A 21,893-nucleotide genomic window follows, 5' to 3' on the forward strand; every position below is an offset into this window, starting at 1 on the left:
GAGAGCGAAGGCCACTTGTAGTAGCGAACATCCTGCTGCAATGAGTGCACGACAGTCTCTTCTACGGGCACGATAAAAAAAAAAGAAAATAAGATTGAGAGGCACTTGTTCGGGATTTGTTCCATGAGGCAGGCCTGCCAAAGGATCAATTGCACTGTGCGTAGTGCATGTCCGAGCACGAAGACGCGGGAGCTGACCTTGGGGGGATGCGTTATTGCATCACGATGCTTCATAGAGCGATGCCTTTTGGCGCAGACGCGATTAAAGGACCAGTGGCCGCAGTCGCAGCAAACAGCGCTGGGAAAAAAGGTGGTCAAATTTTCGTTGGCATGTACAGGATGGCTTTCAATGTAGTGCGCCATCAGCGGATCGCCCTTGCGCATTGAGCACACACATCCTGGCGCAGGACAGTCAATCCAGTTCAGAGAAGGAAAGCACTCGGAAGGGCGGCGGAGATCGGGTGGAGTGGAATGGTGCGTTTGAACATGGCGTTGCTCATTGGAATCCGAGACAAGCATGTTGCAGATTGCACAAGACACCGGAGAAGGAGTCGCCATAATGGCTGCACGCAAAGAAAAGAAAGGCAAGGTGAGATGGTTCACGCATCAATAAATGGCAGCGCATGCGAGGAATGAGGAAGGGTGGGGACTCACCGTTGAGGAGAAGGAAAATGCAACGGAAATTGTAACGGAAGAACGAATCTCAACGGTCAAACCATAAGGGATGACACTTGGTACGTGACCGAAGTTGTCTCGATGAACAGGTGAAAAAGTGTCTCCGCTCTAGAATCAAAACTTGGTATTCTTCACTGCGTTCTCACTCTGAAACCTGGGGGTCACATCTCTGGGGGTCCATCTGTATGTATGTAAAGTATTCCAGTGCTCTGCCACGACGACACCACAACACAAAAGACTCTCTCTCTTCTCTCTTCTCTCTTCTCTCTTCTCTCTCTCTCTCTCTCTCTCTCTCTCTCTCTCTCCCTCTCTGTCTCTCTCTCTCTCTTCTCTCTCATTTCTTTTAAACGGTACGCAAAGCTGGAGGCTCGGTGACCTCAAACGGCAGCCACTGTCAGCGCTCCTATCTCTTGGTTAAAAAGACCAGGGCACTAGACAGGTTTACTGGAAAGGCTGGCATCTTCGTCTGTGGGACTGGCAATAGCCATCATATTCCATGCCATCCTCGATCTCTCACCGGATCACCCTGCCTCTTCTCGTGTGGCAGTGCAGTGTTTCTCTCTCTTTTTTTTTTTTTTTTTTTTTGTGTGTTGAAGATCAAACCAGCATCATGGGTCGCAAGGGCAAGTCTATGTTCACCCAGGAGGAGCTTGAGCTCATGAACACCCAGAAGTACACGACCCCCTCTGCCGTGTACATGACCTGGGCTGCCATCTCCAGCACTCTTCCTGCCCGTACGTGTTTAGCCAAGAAGCCTGAGTTGGTGGATCCGCCCACTGGTCACGAGCCACTGGCCCGCGCGCTCTCTCTCTCTCTCCCTCTTTCTCCAAGCCTTTCCCAGCGCTTGTCCAATGGCGGTTACGTTGTTGCTACCATCATGTTCTCACGATGATCCGGTGCCTGCTTTGCTCTTGGGCCCACCTTGCTCGTCTGCTATCAGTGCTTTTCAGCACGGTCATGGTCATGAACCCTGTTGACAACATTATCGTCTTTGTTGCATTTGCTGCCGTGGCGGCCGCTGCGCTCTTCTTTGCCTACCAGAACACCTCGCGCAAGATTCGTGACGGGTGCGCACCGGCTCAGTCGCACGGCACTTTGATGTTGTGTCAACCCCCCTTCTGTTGCACACCCAAATCCCAACTCACCCTGTTGATTTCTTGCTTGGCGCCATGGCAGACTTGCGGCCAAGCACAGTGAGGAGGTCCGCGCGATGGTCACTGAAAACTACAAGTCCATGGACAAGAAGCAGAAGGAGGGTGTCCACCTCGACTCACTCGTTGTGGAGAAGCAGAGTGAGCTCTCGGAGAAGGAATCCTGCTTCCTCTCCCTCTCCTATAACAATGCCCTCTTTGCTTTCCTCCTGGTGGTGTTCTCCTTTTACGTCTTCCGCAGCCTCAGCGGCCAGTGGAACTATGGCCTCTCCGTCACTTCCACCTCCATCCTGGTGGCCCTCTTCAGCACGGGCTCCAAGGCGTAAATGCCTTCATTATCCAGCCTGCACCCTTCCCGCTGGGCATGCACGGTAGTCGTGCTCTTTGCATCCTGACAACTCTCATGGCTAGCACGGGGCTGTTCACCGCACGCCCCTGTGGCCGCCGCTGAGTTTCTTCATCATGTTTATCGTTCTTGGACAAACATTAAAAAATCCGTTGCCGAAAAAAATTCAGATCTTCAATTTTACGTTATGGTCCTTTCTACTTCCGTCTTTTCTACTTACATCTGCCTGAGATCATTGGCCTAAATCGTCCAGCGCGCATGTCAGCACGATGTTGGGGGTGGTCACATGGCACCTCGCTCACAGCCCAGCGGCTGAGAAATCCTGGCTCAGTGGCATGCTCATAACGCTCATAATGTCCATATCCTGCAAAGCCTCCTGATCTTTGATCGTGTCCTGGGGAGCCGCACAGGGTTTCACCCGCACCGTCTGGCCCTGACACAGTGAAACGCACCCATCGACGCCAGAAAGAAGATGAGATGCGACACCATCTCATCACGGGCCACACCGACCACCGGGACAGTTGTGCTCACCTGGAGAATGAGGCCGTCCGCCTGTAAAGCACGCTGGACCTCATCTGCCGAGCCAAAGGCCACGTAGGCATAGCCTGCATTCCGCTTACGATCAAAGTCCCAGGGCAAATAGACGTGCGCCTGCCACACACACACATTCACACACACCTCGGGGTAAGAAGCTTGTCAGCGCAGTTGCTGCTACTGCAACAACAGCTTGTGATCGCATTCAAGCGGGGCCACGAACCGGATGGGCACTTTGGCGGGTGACAAAAAAGTTGAAAAGATCCCAGTCCTCTGCGGTGTCTGCAACACCCTGTGCACTCGCAGCGCAAGAAAGGGCATCATCGTCAGCGCATGGCGCGTACAAGGTGAGACGCAACCCGAAGAGCGGTCGTATTTAGTACTGCCCGCGACGAACCGTCACAAACACCGTGTGCTCAGGATGAGCAAACGTGGGTGGCGCCTGTGGCTCACTGCGTAAACTGGGTCCGGGCAAGCCCGTTGCCTGCAGCATACAACCAAAACCACAACAATCATCAGAAACAAATGCCTTGTCTCATCGACCCCTCCAGAGGCAGGCCTCCCATGCAAGACACAACGTAGATTGGCAGATTGCTTGTGTAGAACTTACGCTCATCACGTGCGCAGCGGGTGCTCGCTGGAGCACGCCCTCGTCTTTCCGCGAGGCACCTACACGGGAGTCAGCCTTGGACTTGCGCCAGCCGGGAAAGGGCCGGATCGATGTTGCTTCATGGCCCTTTCGACGTGCTGCCGCTGTCGCATCTGGTAGAGGTTGCACGGCCGAAGCTGCACCAGCTGTTCGAGGACGCATGGCCTGCTGCCTTAGGCGTGACTCGACCTGCTCCAGGTCATCAAGTGCCGCAGCCACCCGCCGCACGTTGGCATGCCGCGACAAAATGACTGCATCCCAATCCACGTCGTCCTCGCTCAAGCTGGCATCCAGATGGCCTTGCCCACTCGTTTCCGTGGGCGAGCTCACTCGGACACCGATGGGCTTTGCTTGACGAGGTAGAGTCTGGGCGGCTCGAGATGACTGCTCCAACGGACCACGGCCATGCGGCGGCAGTCTGGCTGCTTCCAATGCTGGCTGATCCAGTTCGTCCGCTCGCGACGGTGCCACTTCACCCCGTGAAGGATTCACGTAGTCGACCACGAGCGGCGCGGCCTGTGCGCCATCGACCACAAGCGCCCTACCCCCAGCACCAGACGCTGCAATAACATCTTCTTCGCCTTCTGCTTCTGCCGTTGCCTCATCCAAAATTAAAATATCTGCTGGCGTGTCGGCTGACTGGAATTGCTCCGGGTATCGCCACGCATTAAAACGCTGCCGCAACAAGTGGGCCCGGGTGGGCGGCGCTGATATGGGGGGCGCTGCCACGTGTTCACGCTCCGAAGCTTCAGGTGCAAGTGCGACAGACTCTACCATGGCCAAAGACGCATCTGCTCGTGAGCCTCGGCGCTTATGAGTTCGGCGCATAGAACTGCCCCCCTCATTCCATCGTGGCTGTAGCGTGCGTGGGTCAGGCCGAGCGGAGCGCTCCGCACGAGGCAGACTCTCGATGGCCGCGGATACAGCATCGGCTAGCTGCTGAGCATCCGATACATAGTGGCGCGCCCGCGATAGCTCCCGAGCCAATCGTTCTGCATCGGCAGCTGCTCGCTCCTCGGCCGCAATCTCTGTACCACTCATGTCCTCCTCTTGGCCATCGTACGCATTGTACCCTGCCTCGGGGTGCGCCTCACGCCAGAGCCTACGCTGTTCATAGAGCGTAATCAAGTCTGCTAAGCGAGCTTGATGCTGGGCCACTTCATGGGGACGCGCCATGACTCGCCACTCCAGCAGCTGACCCCCCCGCCGACTGCGCCGCTTACTGGGCCACCGCGTCAAATACATGGTGCCCACACCTGAATATGACTCGTCTGCAGGTCGCAAAACGCTGTTGGTGGCCAGAAACTGCTCAACCGAGAGCTGCTGAATGCGTGTGCCGTTGGTTTCGAGCCATGTCTGATCGTCCACGTTCACGTCGACGGGCAAAGGAGGTGGAGGTGGACCGGGGCGGCGCGCTTTGCTTGACTGGCTTGAGCGCCGGTTTTGCTTGCCAGTGCCTGGGTCCGTCGTGGGCAGGCCGCGCAGCCGCCGTTGACTGCGTGCATGCTGACTTTTAGCGCGAGCCAGCTCGGCTTTGCGCCGTTGCAAATAGGCGGGCAGCTCGCCAGGGCGGGTGCGGCCATCGCCCCCCACACTTTGACCGTCAAAACTCTCCGTTTCGCTTTCGTCGTGGCTGGCATCAGAACCTCGCCAGTCAGCCTCCTCAAAGGCACGCTGCTTTTCAGCCAGGGCGTCCTCCAAGTCGGGTGGTAAAAACAGCCTGCGCTCTTGGAACAACGCTCGAGTCTTCGTAGCCATGTCACAATGCATGGCAAACAGCATGGACAAGACCATGCCACGGTACTGCGAGGATCGAAGGAGCTAAGGGGGTACAAGTGGCAAGCACAACAACGCCGGCATTGAGTAACGCTCGCAAGTTTGCGGACACGACCGTGTGCAAGGCGCACTGGCCGGTGGGGCTTCGTTGTTGGCTTTGGCAGAACAAACCTCGACTCGCAACTGATAAATATCATCGCCGTGGCAAAGACAAATCGGATCGGGCGCGTCATCAGCGTTCTGAAACACGGCACTCGCAGATGGATCATGGAGAAGATCTACCGAAATGTAGCACCCGTGTGTGGCATGATTGAGAGAATGAGTGAAAGACATGGCCAGCTGACCAACATAGGACTGTCGCGTGATGGCTCGAGCTAGCAAAAATACGTGGCAAGCAGAGCTGAGAACACTCACCACGAACGAGCTGGCGCTGTTGCTCGGCACTGTAGCGCACATGCATCCAGGCGCTGAAAATCTCCAGCTCGCGGTTCAACTCGCGCAGCATTGCGTCCTCGGTTTCGCCGGCACTGGTCTTGAAGTCCGCACTGCCCTCACGATCATTCTTGGCTGCTTCCAATTGGGAAGCGGGGATACGATCCTAGTCCGAGGCGCAGATTGACACAAGAGATATGAGAGTATGAAACAATTTGACAGAGCCGATGCCAGCTGAGTAAACCTACAAACGGGTGAGCGGTCCAGCTGGCATCTGCACTGTGGACCAGGTCCAATGCGCGCCCTTCCTCTAGCACAAGATGATAGCGTCCTGCGTAGCCATGTCATCATGTAAGGTCCACGAATGCGCACGCTCGGTAGACTGGCAGGAGAGCTTCGGACCTCTCGTGGCACCAGCTAACTGCTGGAGAAACTGTCGCACTGGAAGCGCGCCGTGGCTATTGTAGGAAATTGTGTGGATGCGTGTTCGCGCCTCCTGAAGCAGAGCTCTGAAATGCAAGCAGGCGTGTGACACGTGAGCGGCGCGCACAAAGCACGATTGTGTTTGCTGCCTATCACAAGCATGGCGTTCATGACAACGTACCGAGCTTCAGAGATGACGTTCTCCGCGTCGGCACAGACACCCGTTTGCAGCAGATAAATGCCTTTGCAAATAGTACAGGACAAGCAATCGACACCCGTGAGCACGCTTATCGCGCTTGACTAGAAAAAAAGAACAGCTACGTCAACAGAAATGCAACCGTATTTGGGGAAGCATACCATGATCGCCATGGACCTGAGGCTCCAAGTTGTCCACTGCTGACAGCAAGACTTCTCGCACACAACGGCCGGTGTGCTACCGGCCCACGACAAAGAGCAGTCGTCGGAGTGACAGCAAAAACAGTAGCAACGTAGAAGAGTGAGGTTGAGGTGGGGCAAAGCCCGACGAACAAAGCCCAAGCAAGAAGTGGGGCAAAGCTGCCCAGTTGGAGAGGTTGGCTAGTTGACCTCGAGTCGGGTCTCACTCGCGATTCACGTTCATACCGTTTCCGCGATGCTCCACGCCTTGAGCCATTGCCAGCACTCCTTCAGCGCACCACCGCTTGTCGGGATCACATGGGGGCTGAACGCATGCATGCAGCCGTGATAAAGAATCACGTTAAAGTGGGTTGTGTGTGCCAACTGCCGTCACCGCGAGCCACGCAGACGAATGAGACAGGCTATTGTTTTTGAGCATCAAAATCTCAGCCATACCAAGGCGCAAGGAAGAGTAAAGCTTTGGGAGGTCCGACCTGCTCGGTGATGACACGCTTGCAATGGCGTAGCAAGAGGGGCCATGTGGGTTTGGTAGACACACTGGCCTCAATGACCAGCGTCACCACGGGCTCCCAGACGCAACCAAAGCACCGCCGCGATCCTAAGCGCATAGCATTGACCAAATCAACGGCGGCGTGCAAAGTATGGCACGGAGAAAGCGATGGGACGAAGAAGAAGACGTGCAGGGCACGATGTAACACTGACCTGTGCCGAGCCAATCAAGGCGGTGTTGGAAGGCCGCTTCGACTTTGAGCAGCTGCTGATAATAGTTGGCAAAGACTGCGGGATCAACACTGACCAACCGCTGGCCACCATCTGACCATTGCAACTGGAGGCAAGCACATGTCGAGAGGAGGTGCTACATTAGAAAGTGGCCGCAAGACCATGGACGAAGCTTAACAAACGCACCGGCACTGTCGTTTTGTATGTTGCGCCCAGCAGCTGACCATGGCGATCAGCTCGTTGCGCGTAGGGCCGAAACACCTAAGGGCCACAGTATCACCACTCTATAAGGTAAATCAAGTCGGGACACATTGTCAACAAGCCAGCCACAAATATCACACCTGCCACGGCGTCAGGCCCAAGGCAAAGAGGCCAAAGCTATCCAACCAGTCCTTGGACGACGCGCGTGCGTCAAACGGAATGTTGTGGTGAGCCACAGGTTTGGTATGCCTACAGAAAGGCGAGGCACACTCCCAGGCAGATGAGCACCCAGCAATGGCATCAGGTAGTACAACCGCAAACTTTAGTTTGACAGACCGCATTGTCTCTCGTAAGGCAGCACGATATGCATCAGCCCCTTGCTGCCACGGCAGCAGTTGGCGGCGAGGTGCAGGGTCTTTCCATTCACGCCGGCCAGACCGCTCCGACTTGTCAAGTGATCCGGCTAGCAAGCCACATTCGCCGTTCACGCCACAACAGCGAGGTGAACAACAGCGACATGTACTCAAGTTTGATCTGAGCATGACCACTGGCAGCGGTACCTTCAGAAGCAGCATCAACGGCGCTGCCGCGTCGCCTTGCGGTACGTTGCTTGACCCGCTGACGCCGCTCTTCTGCCGCCTCTTTTGCCGCCGCGGCTGCACGACGGACGGCCGCTTTCACATGATCCAACTCTTCTTCAATCAAGTCACAGTCTGTGCTGGCACAACCCAAGGGATGGCACACATGAATCGTGCCTCTAAAGGTCTGATTGAATGAACCGGGCAAACGTGGCATCGTGGCGATGGCCATCAGTAGGCAAGTGAGGGTGGCAAGCCGTAAACCATCAGCACGAGGCTAAACCAGTCACTCGAAGAATCGTACCTCGGCCACAAAAGACGCCAGAGCCAAGGCATTGTCGTCCCGTAGATTGTACACGACCACGTGTACTCGCTGCGTAGCGAAGCGCGCATGCAATGCGCGCACACGACTACGCAGGCCATGAACCAAATGTCTGCGCGCGGGGTGTTCACGATGGGGCGCCGAGCGAAGTGCGAGATGGGAGTTGCATGGCAAAAGGTTTACACAAGCCCAGATGACGAACAAGGCGTGAGGAAAGAAGCATGGACTTTGCGTGAGCCAGAGCCACGCGCGCCAGATTTTGCCCGCAAAGCCGCAGTATCGAGGCATACTTGAGGGGACTAGTAAGAATGAGATAGTTGTGGGTGACAGGAGTACGCAGGAGGGCTTCAAGTAACATCAGCACGTCCAAGCCGTTTTCATCCACGACCTCCAAGTTTGCCGTCGAATCGTGGCGTGGAGTCTCGTGACCATGACCCGTCAGCAGCGCGCTGAGACGTGACCACGTGTCAGAAAGCTTGGCCAGCAACCCTTGGCGCTCGTGCCGAGATTGTGGGCTTGGAGCGTAGGGATCAAGCTGTTGAAAGAAGTTGAACAGCGCTTGAAGTTCTGTCGCACCCAGCTGTTCAGCGTGTCGCTGACTGGCTTCGGATAGCTTGCCGGCCCGAAGCGACACCACGTCCACTCGAGCGGTCGCGCTCAATTGCTCCTTCAAAAGCAGCTGCAAGAGCCCCGGAAAACGCGTGTGTTTAAGATTAGAAGAGTGCACCCATTCATCTCTTGGGTCAAGGTCTAAAACAGGCCTCAGTTGCAAAGAATCCGTACAGAGAGGTCGTCGATCAGGAGGCGCCGGTCAGACAAGTTGGCATCGATTCCAAGTGCCACCTCGTCGCCCGCAATAACACCAAACACGGACTGACTACGCAATGCGCCATGGCGTGAGAAGCCCCAACGATTCGACTCGTTGCAAAACCATGAGCGCTGCGATATTGCTGGCACTGGAGATTTGTCATAACATGATATATGCAGTTGATCCCTCGAGCTCTCTCGATTCTGATTCAAGCACTAGGCCCTCCTGTGCGGTTGGCAAGTGGGTACCAACCTCTCGCTGCGTAAGAAGCACAGGCGTTGCTGGTACAAGGAGTGTGCAACACGGTGGAGCGATTTGTCGAGGAAGCGTTCGTGTCCTGGTCTTGAAGCCGCCTGCTGCGTCGCCTCTTCAATGCAAGCCCAGCTGAAAACCTGTTGTCATGGGGATACAACGCCAGCAAGAGGGGGTATTGCAATCCGTGGCATCAGTGCAAGGACAACAATAGCCAGAAAGCAGCAAAGGACTGACCTCCAGCCATTGCTCTGAATGCTCCCGCGTTTTGCTTGCCTTCACCGCCTTTGTGAGCGCTGGCATTGACAAGGGCACATGAACATGCCACCTTTGCCAAACAAGCAGTGGGAGAGGGGAGGAGAAGGTGCCTGTTTGAAATGTCTAACCTGCCGCGCCATCTGCATTTTTGGTCTTCTTGAGTGTGGCTAGTTCGCGGAGGGTATCCATGACCATCTCATTGCGCCGGGTGTGGTCTTGTCGCGAACTGGGTTTGCTGCGAATCGTCGCCGGCTGCGAGGTGGGCCCAGACTGGGTGCGGCGCGTTGGTGCGTCTCCTACATGCTGCTTGCCCACGTTTGGTTGCCGCTTGGATGCCGTATTCTTGCCGACGATGTTGGATGCGGTTTTGGGGGAATGGGCTGTGGACTTGGTTGCAGAGACGGGTCGCTGTGACCCCGGCCCTTTGGAGGATTTTCCAGCTGCGGTACTGCTTCGCGAGGTCGTTTTGGCATCTTTAGTCGCTTGTGCCCGAGCGAGGTCGAGCAACGCAGCCCCAAAATCGGGAGACATGCGCTTGAGCTAGGACACAATTTGGATGACTGTCAGAGGTACCAAACACCAGAATCCAGTCTGGGGATAAAAGAGATCAAGAGTAGAACGTGCGTCTGACTACCTCTTTGAGTTCTTGTTGCAAAAGCAAAAGGTCAGTGCTGGTCGAGCCAGCACTCGAGCAGCAGTGAACGGTGCCGCCGAAGATCTACGTGCGTTCAGATGGACAGAAAAGCAAAGCAAGCCGAGATTAAGGGTCTTTGAGGCGCGTGACTTGAGATGCAAAGGCGGCACCAGAGTTTGTCGCACCACGCGACACGGCATATTGCGGTTGCGGGATTGTGCAACACTCGGATCAGGTGCTGGGCGGGCCTATCTGTACGCACCGTCGCGGCATCGCGGGCAATATTAATGACGTCTGGATCGGTGAGATGAAACAACACAAAATGAACACTTGTGTTTGGGTATTGGTCCCGCAGCTGGGCAAGGATTGGTTGGAGCTGTGACCGACTATGACTGGGAAGATGAACATGTGCCAGTGAGGTCGACCGCAATGCTAGCCAGCCACGATAAAGACAATGGTATGGAACCGAGATGGTCGCCAGTCTCACCACAATGGGCCAGTGAAAATGATGTAGGCATCATCTACAGCTCGAGTGAGCACGTGGGTCAGGAGCTCAGGAAGATCCAAGCCATCGGCACGCTGGCGGGTCAGCTGTAAAAAGGCCTTGGCAACGGTGCTGCCAGCCGTGGAGCGCGGGCGCACCAAAGAGGCGGCATCGTGACGAAGCCCCAGATCAATGGCCAAGCGACCATCCACAGGCACACTGGGCGGGTTGCTGGGACATGTATGGGTAGCCAATTGGGCATGCAACGATAGAAGTTGGTCATTTAGAGCTTTTGCATACGCCACTTCACTCAGGGCGCCGCGCTCAATGGGCGATAGCTCAGTTGCCGAGGGCGTGATCCAGCCCATTGATAAAGTCTGCTTGAGCTGATCGCGCAGCAGTGCCTGATTTGGAGCAAGCAGCAAGGATTAAGAGATGAAGCGGGAGCAGCGTCTGACCGGGCTGCCCATTTCCCACAGCAAGCGCACAAGGCAAGAAGGTCGAAAAACTATTCTTGAGTCAAGGATGTATACCTGAGCAGCCTTGATAAAGTGGCAAATGGTGGAGGCATCTTGGTCATCTATGGCAATGACGATCTTGCCTGGACTCATGACACCAAAGCTGAGGCGACTGATGTTTTGCAGCGCGAAGCCACAGTGAGATGTGCTTGCGCCAAGCCCAGACCACAGGCGTTGGGTAGCAAACGCACCTCGATGAGCAGAGCCAGTCGATGCGATTGCTAACGAGCTGTTGCATGACCGGGGCCAAGTGCTGACACCAATCACTCAGTTCTGCGTCCTCGTCGCGAGGGCCGAGTGGCACGTGGGTGGCCACGGCCCGCGCCCCGTGCTCCTAAATGAATGGGTAACACCAGCGCTCGATTGAGCGCGCAGGCGCGCTGATCAGACACGATCATGGTTTTAGGCCCTTTACACACTTTGAGCCATTTTGCCGAGTGGCAAGGTGCTTTCCAAGCCGCAGCAGGCAGTACGGCATCATCTGCAATTCGCCCGAAGGGAAAAAACACAACCGTGGATTCGAACATGAGTGAGAGCAATCAAGCAGGTGGGATGATCGCACAGGTACTCTAAAGTACAAGGGTAGTAAAGTACCGGGACGACTGATATCGAGCAAGCGGCCCAAAAAGGCCTGGACAGAGGCGACCGAATTTCGACGTGTGGCACGAGCACCATCTAAGGCATGCAGGCGTAAGACTGGTCGCTCAACCACGGGTGATGCCGCGCTGGACAAAGTTGCGGCGGTTGGCCTCGGAGAGGAGCTGTGCACGCCAGGCTTCGCTTCTGAGGTGGCCAAGAGCTTGGAACTTGTAGAAGCAGTTACAGCCGTGGGCAGCGCCGTCGTCTCGCTGGCGGATCCCTTGGCGGCCATGCGCGATTTGAGTTGGGCGAGGGCGGATGCTGATTTGTTCGTCTCGCTGTCCCGGTGACGTGCATGACGCTCGTGGCGCTCATGTCGGGGCGTCCCACTGACGGGTGGCCGCTTGGCGGTGTTGCCGGTCTTGGAGCGAGCTGGCTCCACGACAGGGTTGCTTGGCTTGGGACCAGCGGGGCTCTTCAAGGGTTCCCTCAAAAAGCTGAGCGGGTCGGCCGAGGCTACCGGCGCTGCAGCACTGCCCAGGACGGAGTCGTCCCAATCCGCGCTACTGCGTCGGCCACTACGGGCTCGCCCGCCAGTACCAATATTGAGAAAGTCCATGTCCCTGTCATGCCGCGCGCAAACGACGCCTGCCCTTGGACCGCTGCCGCCCGTCGGCCGCCGACACCACTTTGGCTCGAAATTTGAAAATCGCGGTCAAACAAACAGCAAATGTCTGACAATCTAGATACATGAAGGTGACTTTGATAGTTGTTGCATATTTACTGCGAGACACAAGGCGCTATAAGGTTGTCCTAGTCATGGTTTGTGCTGCGAGCATGGCTACTTATTGTATCACCGACGTCCTTGTTGTGCCTCAACAACACGGAGACGGAACGTCGAGAGGCTGAAGACGAAACCAGTGACTGTACGTAGAGAGAGAGAGAGAGACAGAGAGAGTGAGAAAGAGAGAGATACTGACTGAGAGAGAGACAGAGATACTGAGGGAGAGACAGAGATACTGAGAGAGAGACAGAGAGAGAGACAGAGAGACAGAGACTGAGAGAGAGACTCTCAGAGAGAGACACACACACACGCAGAGAGACAAGAGACCGCGAGTTTATCGTGGTGGGTTTTCAAAGAGTGGACGGCGAGGGAGGACGGCTGGTGATGAATGGATGGATCAGAAATGGGATAGTGTGGATCGCGTCTACACGTGCCCGCAGCCGACCGGTGCTTGGGATTGTCAATGGACGCGGAGCGTGGTGTCAACGCCACACACACTCGACGTTAGTCATGACTGGCCACGCCACCACCTGCGTCCCAACAGCGAGATAGATGTGGGACATAGATATGGAAGGCGGACATGGAGACGAGCCTCTCCTCTGCCACGTCTGCCAGTCTGCCCACCCCCTCATGCATGTCCATACGTATGAGCTCGAGACCTTCACCCACACCCTGGCTGCCAAAGGGTGCGCAACTGCGAGGCTCGTGGTAGGAATTGTCCCAGTATACTATAGTAGCCTCCAAGCAAAAGGAAGCGACCCCCAAGTCGGCCGTCGACTGGACGTTGCCACCTCACACTTTAAATGAAGAGGAAGCGTCCCGGCAAGTTGCCGGCCGAATCTCATGAAGCAACAGTGCCCTTCTGGCTGCTAGCGTCGCCCAGGTTTGGCTAGCGCATGTTATGACGCTAGTCCAGTCCTGTGTCGGGACACAATGAGTCATTACACGCTTCTTCTTTGAGACAGACCAACTGGCTGGCTGGCCGGCCTGATGCAGGCTGGATCATGGTCCTTGCTTGAGCCGGTCGATGCGACATGCTCCAGACCCAATGTCTGCGGTCATGCGCAGATGGACATGGGGCCCCACTTCTTTTCGCAGTCAACAAATCAAGTCCAACTGCCATGAGCAAAGTCGATAGAGGCAGCCCCTCAACATCTGCAACCCCACCCCAACAGGGTGCTGCGCAGAGTGGTCTGCAGGACACCATCGTTCGCTCCTCTCCTTCCCATCCCCCTTTTCATTCCAACGCGTGCGCGCACACCTCGGTCATCATCATCATCAGTTATGCTCGCCCGCCCTCTCCCCATGAGTAGAAAACGCGTCAGTCACAAAGCGATTCAGAGACAGAGACTTGCACCGCAAGTGAATCAGAGACAGAGATGAGCACAGGCTTCAAGATAGAGAGAAATTCATATAGAAACAAGAGATAGAAGAAAAGTTAAAGACAAACTCAGAGACAGAGAGAGATGAGATCGAATAGCCAACTGAAGAAGCGTTGGCCCAACACTTGACCCCAACCATTTTACAGCTGTGCGCGCATTGTCGCCGCCTCCGCCTCCGCCTTCCGCCTCCTCTTCTGGTCCTCGTCCGCCCTTCCGCCTGCTCCCTCTGTGCCGTTCCTCTGCCCTTTCATTATCTTCCTCCAGCCCCCTGTCGCCCTGCCGTATATCGGTCGCTGTCTCCGCCAGCTCGAAGCAAGTAGCTCTTATTTTTTTTCTCGCTCTCTCTCCTTGTGATCGCTTCAAGACGCAGCAACGAAAGGGTCCGGTTGTCCCCTCGGCCTCTGTGGCACGCAGTTCGATGCTGGCGCCACGCCTTGCTAGCGTTGCAACAGATTCTTGTGCTCCACTCCAAGACATACATCCTGCAGTTGTGAAGCACGCCCAAGCCTCGCAGCCGTGACAGGCCTGGCCCTGGTGCCATGACGGACCGGCAACCCCGATCCTTGAGGGGTCACGCGCACTTCTATAACATGGTTGGTGGGTTGCTGCTCGCTTACATGCTCCAGATCATCGGTGCCATACAGTCTTCGACCGCTATTTCCCCCTCAGCTTCAGCAGCCTCAGACGCGACCACCGCCGCGCAATCCGACGCTGCCCCTGCCTACACCCCAATCTCTGCGCTCGTGTCAGACCTTGCCGGCTCTCGCATGCTCTCGGCCGACGGTATTTGTGCACTCACGCTCTCGTCACACCAAGACCAAAGCAGTCATCTCGAGCTCACCCGCCTCCTTGCGCTCGGGTCGAGCTCTCTTATTCCAGCACACCTTACCCTCAAAGGCGACATCCCCACCGTCCAACGCATCAACGGCTTGGACTGTCGCCATGACCTCGTGTTACTCGAGAGCGCAGAACAAGGGCTGCAACTCACCCAGCTCAATGAAAACAAATCCGGTGCTTTCATGGCCCCTCTTGATGACTACGATCTGGACCCCTTTCGTGCAGCCAACCTCACCACCATCCAAGATGGCTTCCTCTTGGGCCTGGTGCAGACAGATTCAGGGGACCTGCGCTTCCTTGCCCAGCCCTTGATTGACGAGCAGGGTCGACCAAACTCGAATGGAATCCTCATTCGTCATGAACTCCCCTACAGCAATGGCGTGCCATCTTTTCAATCCCAGCATGCGGCCCTGTCCCCCGATCTGTGCGCTGTCATAGTCCACACCGCATTCGGCTATCGTCTCCTTGTTTGGGCGCTGGCGGCCAACACAACGATCATGGTGGGCGAGCCCCAGGACTTGGGCGAAGTTAGCCCTGCCGCCCATGTGGTGGCTCGTGGAAACAAGATGCTTTACCAGACGATCGATGGGACGGTTTACGTGGCCACGGTCAGCAGGACCTCTGCTTCCCCTTCCGCATCCGTGCTCGCCCCAGTGTCCATCTATAACGCGCAGCAATCGGCGTTGTTGACCCTCAGCAACGATTGGCTTGCCATATCGCACGGCAAAGACGGCTCAAGAAGCATCACCCTGATGATTCCCCATACCGTTGACCAATCAGGGGCACCTGTGTTGATCATGGCCAATGCCACACAACTCCTTCAGGCATATACCCCGACCGCCGTCGGCCTCCTCAACTTTACCGCCGTGCTTAGCTACCCATGCACCACCACCGTCGTCACATATTGCAGGCATAGCGCATATTCGCGTGAATGCAACGTTATGAGCCCCAACACCTGTCCGACACCCACCACCACCATTACCACTACCGCCGCCGCCGCGACCGTGGTCAGCACTGAATCAACCTCAAGTGTCGCCCCCACGGCGTCACCATCTACATTGACGGCTGGGGAACTCGTGCCAGATCGTAGCTCGCACGTCCTTGCCTGGGCGCTTGCTGGTAGCCTGGCCTCCTTTGTTCTGGGGGCGCTGGTGGTCTACCAATTGTCGCGTCGTCGTCGCCGTCGCAAACTTCAGTATCTATACGTATGTTCTTGCTTGCTGGCTCTCGACATTGCCCGAATCTTGGTGTGTTTGTTTGCTTGCTTGTTTGTTTTACCGTGTGCCTGGCTCTCATGGTATTAACACTCGGATAATCGGTTCTTCTTGTCCTGCCCGTCCAGTTGGCGAGTGAGGACCCGTCAGACAAGTTTACTGAGCTGCATCCTGACGATTCAGCTTCTACGTGTGGCCTGGAGGAGAAGGTAAGGTTGATTGGAGCAGCTTGCAAGCAACCCGTGAGTCGTTTGTTGGGAGGAGACACGATGGTTGACTCACCAAACTACTTTTCTTGCCTTTTAATGAATTTAGAATGCTTCGGCGGGTCAAGGGCCGAGCATGTACGCACTTGAGGCTGACTTGGAGTGTCGCGAAACGCAGCTGTATACCCAGAGCGCCATTCAGGCCTTTCTCCAAGGTCGCTCTACTTTCTCTTCCTGGCGCTGTGTCTTGGTTGGGCTTGGGCTCCATTTCTGGCCAAATCAGTGGCTGGCGGAGAGTCTGTTGAGTGTGGCACCCGGCCATGGCTCATGTGCTGGTGTTTGTTGGTTTTGTTTGGCCTGTTATGCTTTAGGCGAAGAAGTGGAGGCCTTGCAAATTGTCCATAGCTCGCGCGGCATTCTTGAGGCGGACGAACTCGGGCGGAATATCCTGACGCTGGCGTGTCTCCACGTATGATGCTTGCTTTCATTGTTGTGCGCGGCGCGATGCGACTGCTTGTGGCCTGCGTGCGCTGGACAGCGCAGGTTTTTGACACATGTTGGCGGATGGTTATGGCTGCGTGCGTGTGCAGAACTCGGATTGGCTCGTCTTTGAGCTGACTCAGCACCCCCAATTTGATAATTTGGTTAAGCAATATGACCAACGTGGCTACACAGCTTTTCACGTTCGTTTTCTGTTTGCTTGGTGCTTGCCACCGTGCTGGTTTTTTTCGCGCGTCCTATTTTTGTGCTCACCACCTGGGTTCTTTCCTGCGACAACGGCACGGCCATTGTAGTGGGCAATATTGGTGAGCTCATATGAGATCATTGAGCGATTGTTGCAGGTGAAGTACGACTTGCTCATGGTCCCCACTTTGGATGGCAACCTTGCGCTACATCTTCTCATTCGCGAGAATCGTCACGAGGTCAGTAGATGGGCCAGGTGCTGCATCGACCGACCCAGGCCGAGCAGTGCTCAAGCCGAGGCAACCCCACCACTCATGTCTTCTGGGGTCGGAACTGTGTAGATTCTACGTCGGCTGTTGGATTTCAAGCGTCGGCTGCTGCGGCTGCAGATTTTGGAGGAAGATGAGAACGGCCTGATGCCGCTGGAGCGTTGCGATCATTACGGTGCCGATGAATGTCGGTCGCTCTTACAAAGCGTTTACGACGAAACCGTCGACACTTCAAAGCCCCTCAGTGCCAACGTAAGCGGCTGGAGAGCGCCACGCTTTGTAGTTTGCAGGGCGCTTTTTTGGCCCTTTTGTCCCTCCTCCACCGTAGACTCTTGTTTGACGCGCTTGCCCTTTGGACTCACCGTGTTCCGCCTTTCTCTTGTGGCCGCGTGGGGTTTTGGTTGATCGTGCAGCGCACCCGTTTCAAGCGTGCCATCATCATGCGCTTGCAACGGCTGCGCGGAGGACATCAAACTTCGCCCGTTCTTGTGAATGCGCAAGCGTAAACGGGTGGTCCCATACCCCTTGATCTGACAGCTTTGTCTGCTTCCACGCTGTGCGTGAAACGCCAATGATTTGGCTAATATCATGTTTGCCCGTGCCTCTTTGTTCAGAATTTATTTGAACACGACACGCATGTTTCTGGTATGCTCCTCGTGGAGATTTTTAAATCCCGGACAGGGTATGAGGAAAGGATCCCGAGTCAAGGCACTTTCTGTGCCCAATGTACGTCAAAGCAGCAAAAGAGTATAATAATAGCATCATGAACACGATTTCCAGGACAACCCCCTCCCACAAAGTCGCATCGCGATTCTTGCCCATCATCTGCGCACGCTGCCAAGACCATGCGGCACCACATGCGCCATGTACATGCGCTGGCACAGGATGCTCATATTATCAAATTCCTTCGAATGTTTCAACTGTCTGACATCGAAACAAGATGGATGTTGTTGCTCAGGATGAATCTCTCCCTCCCTCTCAGAATCTCTCTCTCTCAGAATCTCTCTCTCAGAATCTCTCTCTCTCTCTCTCCTCATCTGATGATGTCACACGTTTCGTTTCATGCGCACAAGCTATCCTTGACTCACATGTCAGCTCCGAGGTGGTCAAAGGGAAACGGGTTCTCAGCCAGGCGCCAGTCGTCTCGTCCTCTCTGCCACCGCCCGTCTCCTCTGCACCTCTGACCCCCTTGCTACTTGTCCCTCCTCGTCCCTATCCTTGTCTGGTCGCCTCACAACCACCCCGCGCGCGCCCCCCTCGTGTGCGCCGGGTACTTTGGGATGGATCTTGCCTTGACTGCTGCACACATCTGAATGGCAGTCACGGTCTTCGTCATGACCTGAGCCATCACCTGCCCTGTCCTTCCCCGGTGTCTCCCCGGCCTCGGTCTTGACTCGTGGTCAACGAGGTCGTCTTTCTCTTCATCCCTCAACACCTCGAGACCGTGCACGGGGGCCCCGTGCACCCAACAACGCCATGCGACAACGACTGACTGACCTGTCGGCCTCGCGACCACAGACTGGACGGATGGTTTCAATACCGTGCCCTGGCATGCGGTTCTCGATGCGTTGCTCCTCCTTTCTCTCGTGTCTCCTGGTGCTCTTGCTGAGCCTTGCCGTGCAGGATGTCAGCGCCCACGCCTCGCCCATGGTCCTTGCGTCCTTGGGCATCCATTCGGCCGCCGCGTCCTGGTGCTTTCTCAATGACACCATGGCCCTGGTACAACCCACCGCCCACACCAACCTCTCGACCTGGTTTCCCAACGCCACCACCTGGCCCGCATCCGCCCACTACAATTCCTCGCTCAACGAGCCGTTCACAGAGTCCTGGGCCGTTATCCAGCCCAATCAACCCCCCGCCCTCGTCACCTTTCCTCCCAACATGACCGTCGTTCACTGCGAGGACATGCAAATCCTACTGCGCAACATCTCAAACCCCATGGATCTGGCTCTGGTGTATTTTGATGAAGACATCCCACCACAGCCCCTGCCGGGCCTCCGGACCTGTAATGCCCCGCCCCTCTCCCTCCGCATTAGCAACCAGGAGCTCGTCCTCACCTTCCCTACTCAAAGCTCGGTCCGCGTACGTACCATGCTTACCGCAGATGCCCTCCAGCCTTCAAGCAATTGCAGTGGCGGTGTCGATCTGGCGGGTGACCCGCTGCTGGATTCGAGCCACTTTGTGGCCACGCATGGTGCCTATGCCCTGGTCACCACCAACCCCAAACTGCCAAACCTGGCCAAGTTGTGGATCCGCACCTTTCCAAACGCAGTGCAGCCTGTTCAAGCCATCCTCGCCATCGACGGCAACGTTGCCCTGAGTCACCACTATCTGGCCTTTCATCGCCATGACAATGCCATCGTGGTCCTCAACACATCCAATGTCAATGCCAACGGTTACATATCGCAATTCAGCACCCTCAAGCTCCAGAACGAACTCGTCATCAGCCTGGCAATTAGCCACGACACCCTTCTCGTCGCTGTCTACGAGCCTGATGGCAACCATCGCATTCTCGTCATCCCCCACAAAAACGCCGTGCTGGACATCAAAGCCAAAACAGAGATTGATCTCGACAACTACCGCCCTCAGCTCGTGGGTTTTCTCAACAAGGACATTCTCATTGCCTTTGAATGCAATTTCAGCCTGGTGCAGTCCTACAATGCCTGGGTATATACCAGCACCACCTGGACCACCGTGCTGAAGAACAACTGCATCCAGCTCTCGCCCACCACCCGTCCTCAACCCTCCACAACCTCCATGATCCCCACGACTCCAGGTACAGTTTTGTTGCACGACTCTGCCTCTGTTCCTTGCCCCTCACGCATCGCTTGTCAAGTACCTTCCTGTCCTCGTCAAGCACTTACCCTCACTTCTCTGTCATCGCCTCCAACTCTTTTCTTAGCCCATCACTCGAAGAGCCTGTTCCTGGGTGAGTCCAGAGCTTCTCATCTTCCCATTTCCCCCTTTTTTTCCGCTTGTCAGCTGAATCATGCCAACGGCTGTGGTGGCCAGTCATGTTTGATGTCATCGTCGCCCATTAATCGTTCAAGAGTTGGGTGAATAGCATACTTCTAACGTTGACGTGTGTGCGCCTGTTTGCCCCGGTACCCGAAACCTCCACCTTCTGGCAGCCAAACTGAGCTCGACAGAAATCATAGCGGTTGCCGTAGTCGTCGGCGCCATCTCCTTCATGTTGGGGTTATGGCTGGCCCTGCGATACAAACGTCGGCGCAAGCTTTTGACTGCATCTATGTTTGAGGACGCAGTGAGTATCAAAAGCCTGTCCCGAGCCAGAAGGGGAGATAACTTGCCACTGGCCAGCGTACAGAGTCCAACCAGACACCCATGCTGAGTCCACTTTTTCTTCACCCTTTGGCCCGGTGCCTTCCCCCCTAGCCACCGCTTCTTAAGGACTACAAAGCAGATGGTGATGCCATCAACGCGAGCGGTGCACACGACAAGGTACGCCGAAAGGCTTGGCATCGCTGATGCTTCAAACACCACATGGCCAGTGCATACTGACACGGCTTGTTTGTACGCATGTGCGTGTATATACGTGGTCTGTCTGGACGACAGAGCCAGGTGCTGGCACAAGCAGATTCCTTCTCCTACGCGTCACCCCCGATATCCGCCGTCTCCTCGCCTCACAGCGACGCACAGCTGATTGCCGCCTTGCACAACCCAGACCATCACACTCTAGCCATAGCCCTGGCGGAAGGTACAGGATTGCCTCGAGAGCCAACAATCCGCTCTCACCCACAGTCTTGCACCTCACGATGCGCATGGCTCTGCACCGATTGGCTAGGGGATGAGGACATGGCACTTTGCCTCATTGCCGCGGGGGTCGACGTCACGGCGGACGACGACCTCGGTCGCAACGCCCTGATGCTGTCATGCATTTACGTACGTTGTACACTTATGAAAGCGAACGGTCAGGCTTCCTCACATGCGCCCGGTTCACCCTGCTCTCGTTTGATGGGCGGGCTGGAATAGAACTGCGGCGCCGTGGTTCGCCGCTTGACGCTGCACCCGTTGTTCGACGATCTTCTCCAATCACACCGAAGCTTTCACGGCTATGCCGCTTTCCACGTATGCAACCGTGCCCAAAAAAAGCTCTCTTGCATCACAGCCTAGAAACCAATGTCTCACTTTGTGGACCCTGCTCGTAGTGGGCTCTCATGTTGAGCTCCATCGATGTGATTTGCACTTTGCTTGCGGTGCGGCCCAGCTTGCTGCTGGATAACACCGGGCACGGTGTTGCCCCGCTACATTTGCTGATCCGCGAAGATCGCGGCGAGGTTTGTGACAGAGGACAGGGCAAGATTGCTTGTGATTGTGTACCAGGTACACATTCTACAAGTTGCTGATTTGATCGCCGCCGCCGCCATAGATTTTGGAGGAGCTGGTCAAGGACAGTCGCAGTGTGCTACGATTGCAGGTCCTCGAGCGCGACGACCTCGACCAACTCCCGCTTGAAGCTTGTGCCGTGTATGGCGCCGACAAGTGCCGCCCGATCATCATGCGTTTGCTGGAGGAAAACGTTCATGCCGATTCCAGTGAGAACGTCAATGTAAGTTCGTGGCCAAGCACTTGTACTTCACCCAATTTTGCGAACAACCATTCTAACATAGCCTTGGTGTGTTGGTGGGCCTTGTTTGCTCGCGCTGCAGCGCGACCGCTTGCGCCGAGCCGCAATTATGCGACGGAAACGAATGCAAGCCGCATCAGCCAAGACTTCACCGGCCAAGACTTCACCGGCCAACACCTCGGCTGCGACAAGCC

General features: G+C 55.9%; 3 protein-coding genes across 3 annotated transcripts; 2 read left to right on the forward strand and 1 right to left on the reverse strand.

Moving 5' to 3' along the window:
* Positions 1–1,198: 1,198 nt before the first annotated feature.
* MONBRDRAFT_38041 (uncharacterized protein) lies at positions 1,199–2,354 on the forward strand. Its single transcript, XM_001747817.1, has 3 exons — positions 1,199–1,408; positions 1,615–1,741; positions 1,851–2,354. Exons 1-3 carry the CDS (start codon positions 1,285–1,287, stop codon positions 2,149–2,151), a joined length of 552 nt encoding a protein of 183 aa, XP_001747869.1. The 5' UTR covers positions 1,199–1,284; the 3' UTR covers positions 2,152–2,354.
* A 115-nt stretch (positions 2,355–2,469) lies between these two features.
* MONBRDRAFT_27464 (uncharacterized protein) lies at positions 2,470–12,354 on the reverse strand (the record flags this gene model as incomplete). The annotated part of the gene is made up of 28 exons (XM_001747910.1): positions 2,470–2,604; positions 2,703–2,822; positions 2,929–2,997; positions 3,103–3,189; positions 3,316–5,175; positions 5,302–5,408; positions 5,545–5,728; positions 6,005–6,134; positions 6,167–6,227; positions 6,343–6,418; positions 6,607–6,744; positions 6,855–6,979; positions 7,084–7,207; positions 7,288–7,362; positions 7,443–7,551; positions 7,826–8,067; positions 8,185–8,290; positions 8,493–8,881; positions 8,986–9,079; positions 9,263–9,402; positions 9,500–9,558; positions 9,649–10,060; positions 10,155–10,238; positions 10,417–10,540; positions 10,642–11,042; positions 11,172–11,268; positions 11,348–11,490; positions 11,926–12,354. 28 exons carry the CDS (start codon positions 12,352–12,354, stop codon positions 2,470–2,472), a joined length of 6,120 nt encoding a protein of 2,039 aa, XP_001747962.1.
* A 2,566-nt stretch (positions 12,355–14,920) lies between these two features.
* MONBRDRAFT_33431 (uncharacterized protein) lies at positions 14,921–21,191 on the forward strand (the record flags this gene model as incomplete). The annotated part of the gene is made up of 17 exons (XM_001747818.1): positions 14,921–15,943; positions 16,081–16,161; positions 16,268–16,373; positions 16,530–16,627; positions 16,749–16,841; positions 16,953–17,081; positions 17,184–17,363; positions 17,525–17,613; positions 17,726–17,837; positions 18,070–18,381; positions 18,735–19,887; positions 20,014–20,040; positions 20,243–20,376; positions 20,508–20,573; positions 20,688–20,829; positions 20,917–21,014; positions 21,105–21,191. Coding segments are annotated over 17 exons (3,930 nt in total), but the record flags the coding sequence as incomplete, so codon positions are not given.
* Between the last annotated feature and the right edge of the window lie 702 nt (positions 21,192–21,893).

Source organism: Monosiga brevicollis, genomic scaffold (assembly GCF_000002865.3).
Source record: "Monosiga brevicollis MX1 MONBRscaffold_19 genomic scaffold, whole genome shotgun sequence".
NCBI lineage: Eukaryota > Choanoflagellata > Craspedida > Salpingoecidae > Monosiga > Monosiga brevicollis.

Coding starts and splice junctions, on each gene's coding strand:
- MONBRDRAFT_38041 (XM_001747817.1), top strand. CDS start 1,285: ATGGGTCGCAAGGGCAAGTCTATGTTCACCCAGGAGGAGCTTGAGCTC. Junction 1,409..1,614: donor CTCCAGCACTCTTCCTGCCC/GTACGTGTTTAG, acceptor GTCTGCTATCAG/TGCTTTTCAGCACGGTCATG. Junction 1,742..1,850: donor TCGCGCAAGATTCGTGACGG/GTGCGCACCGGC, acceptor GCGCCATGGCAG/ACTTGCGGCCAAGCACAGTG.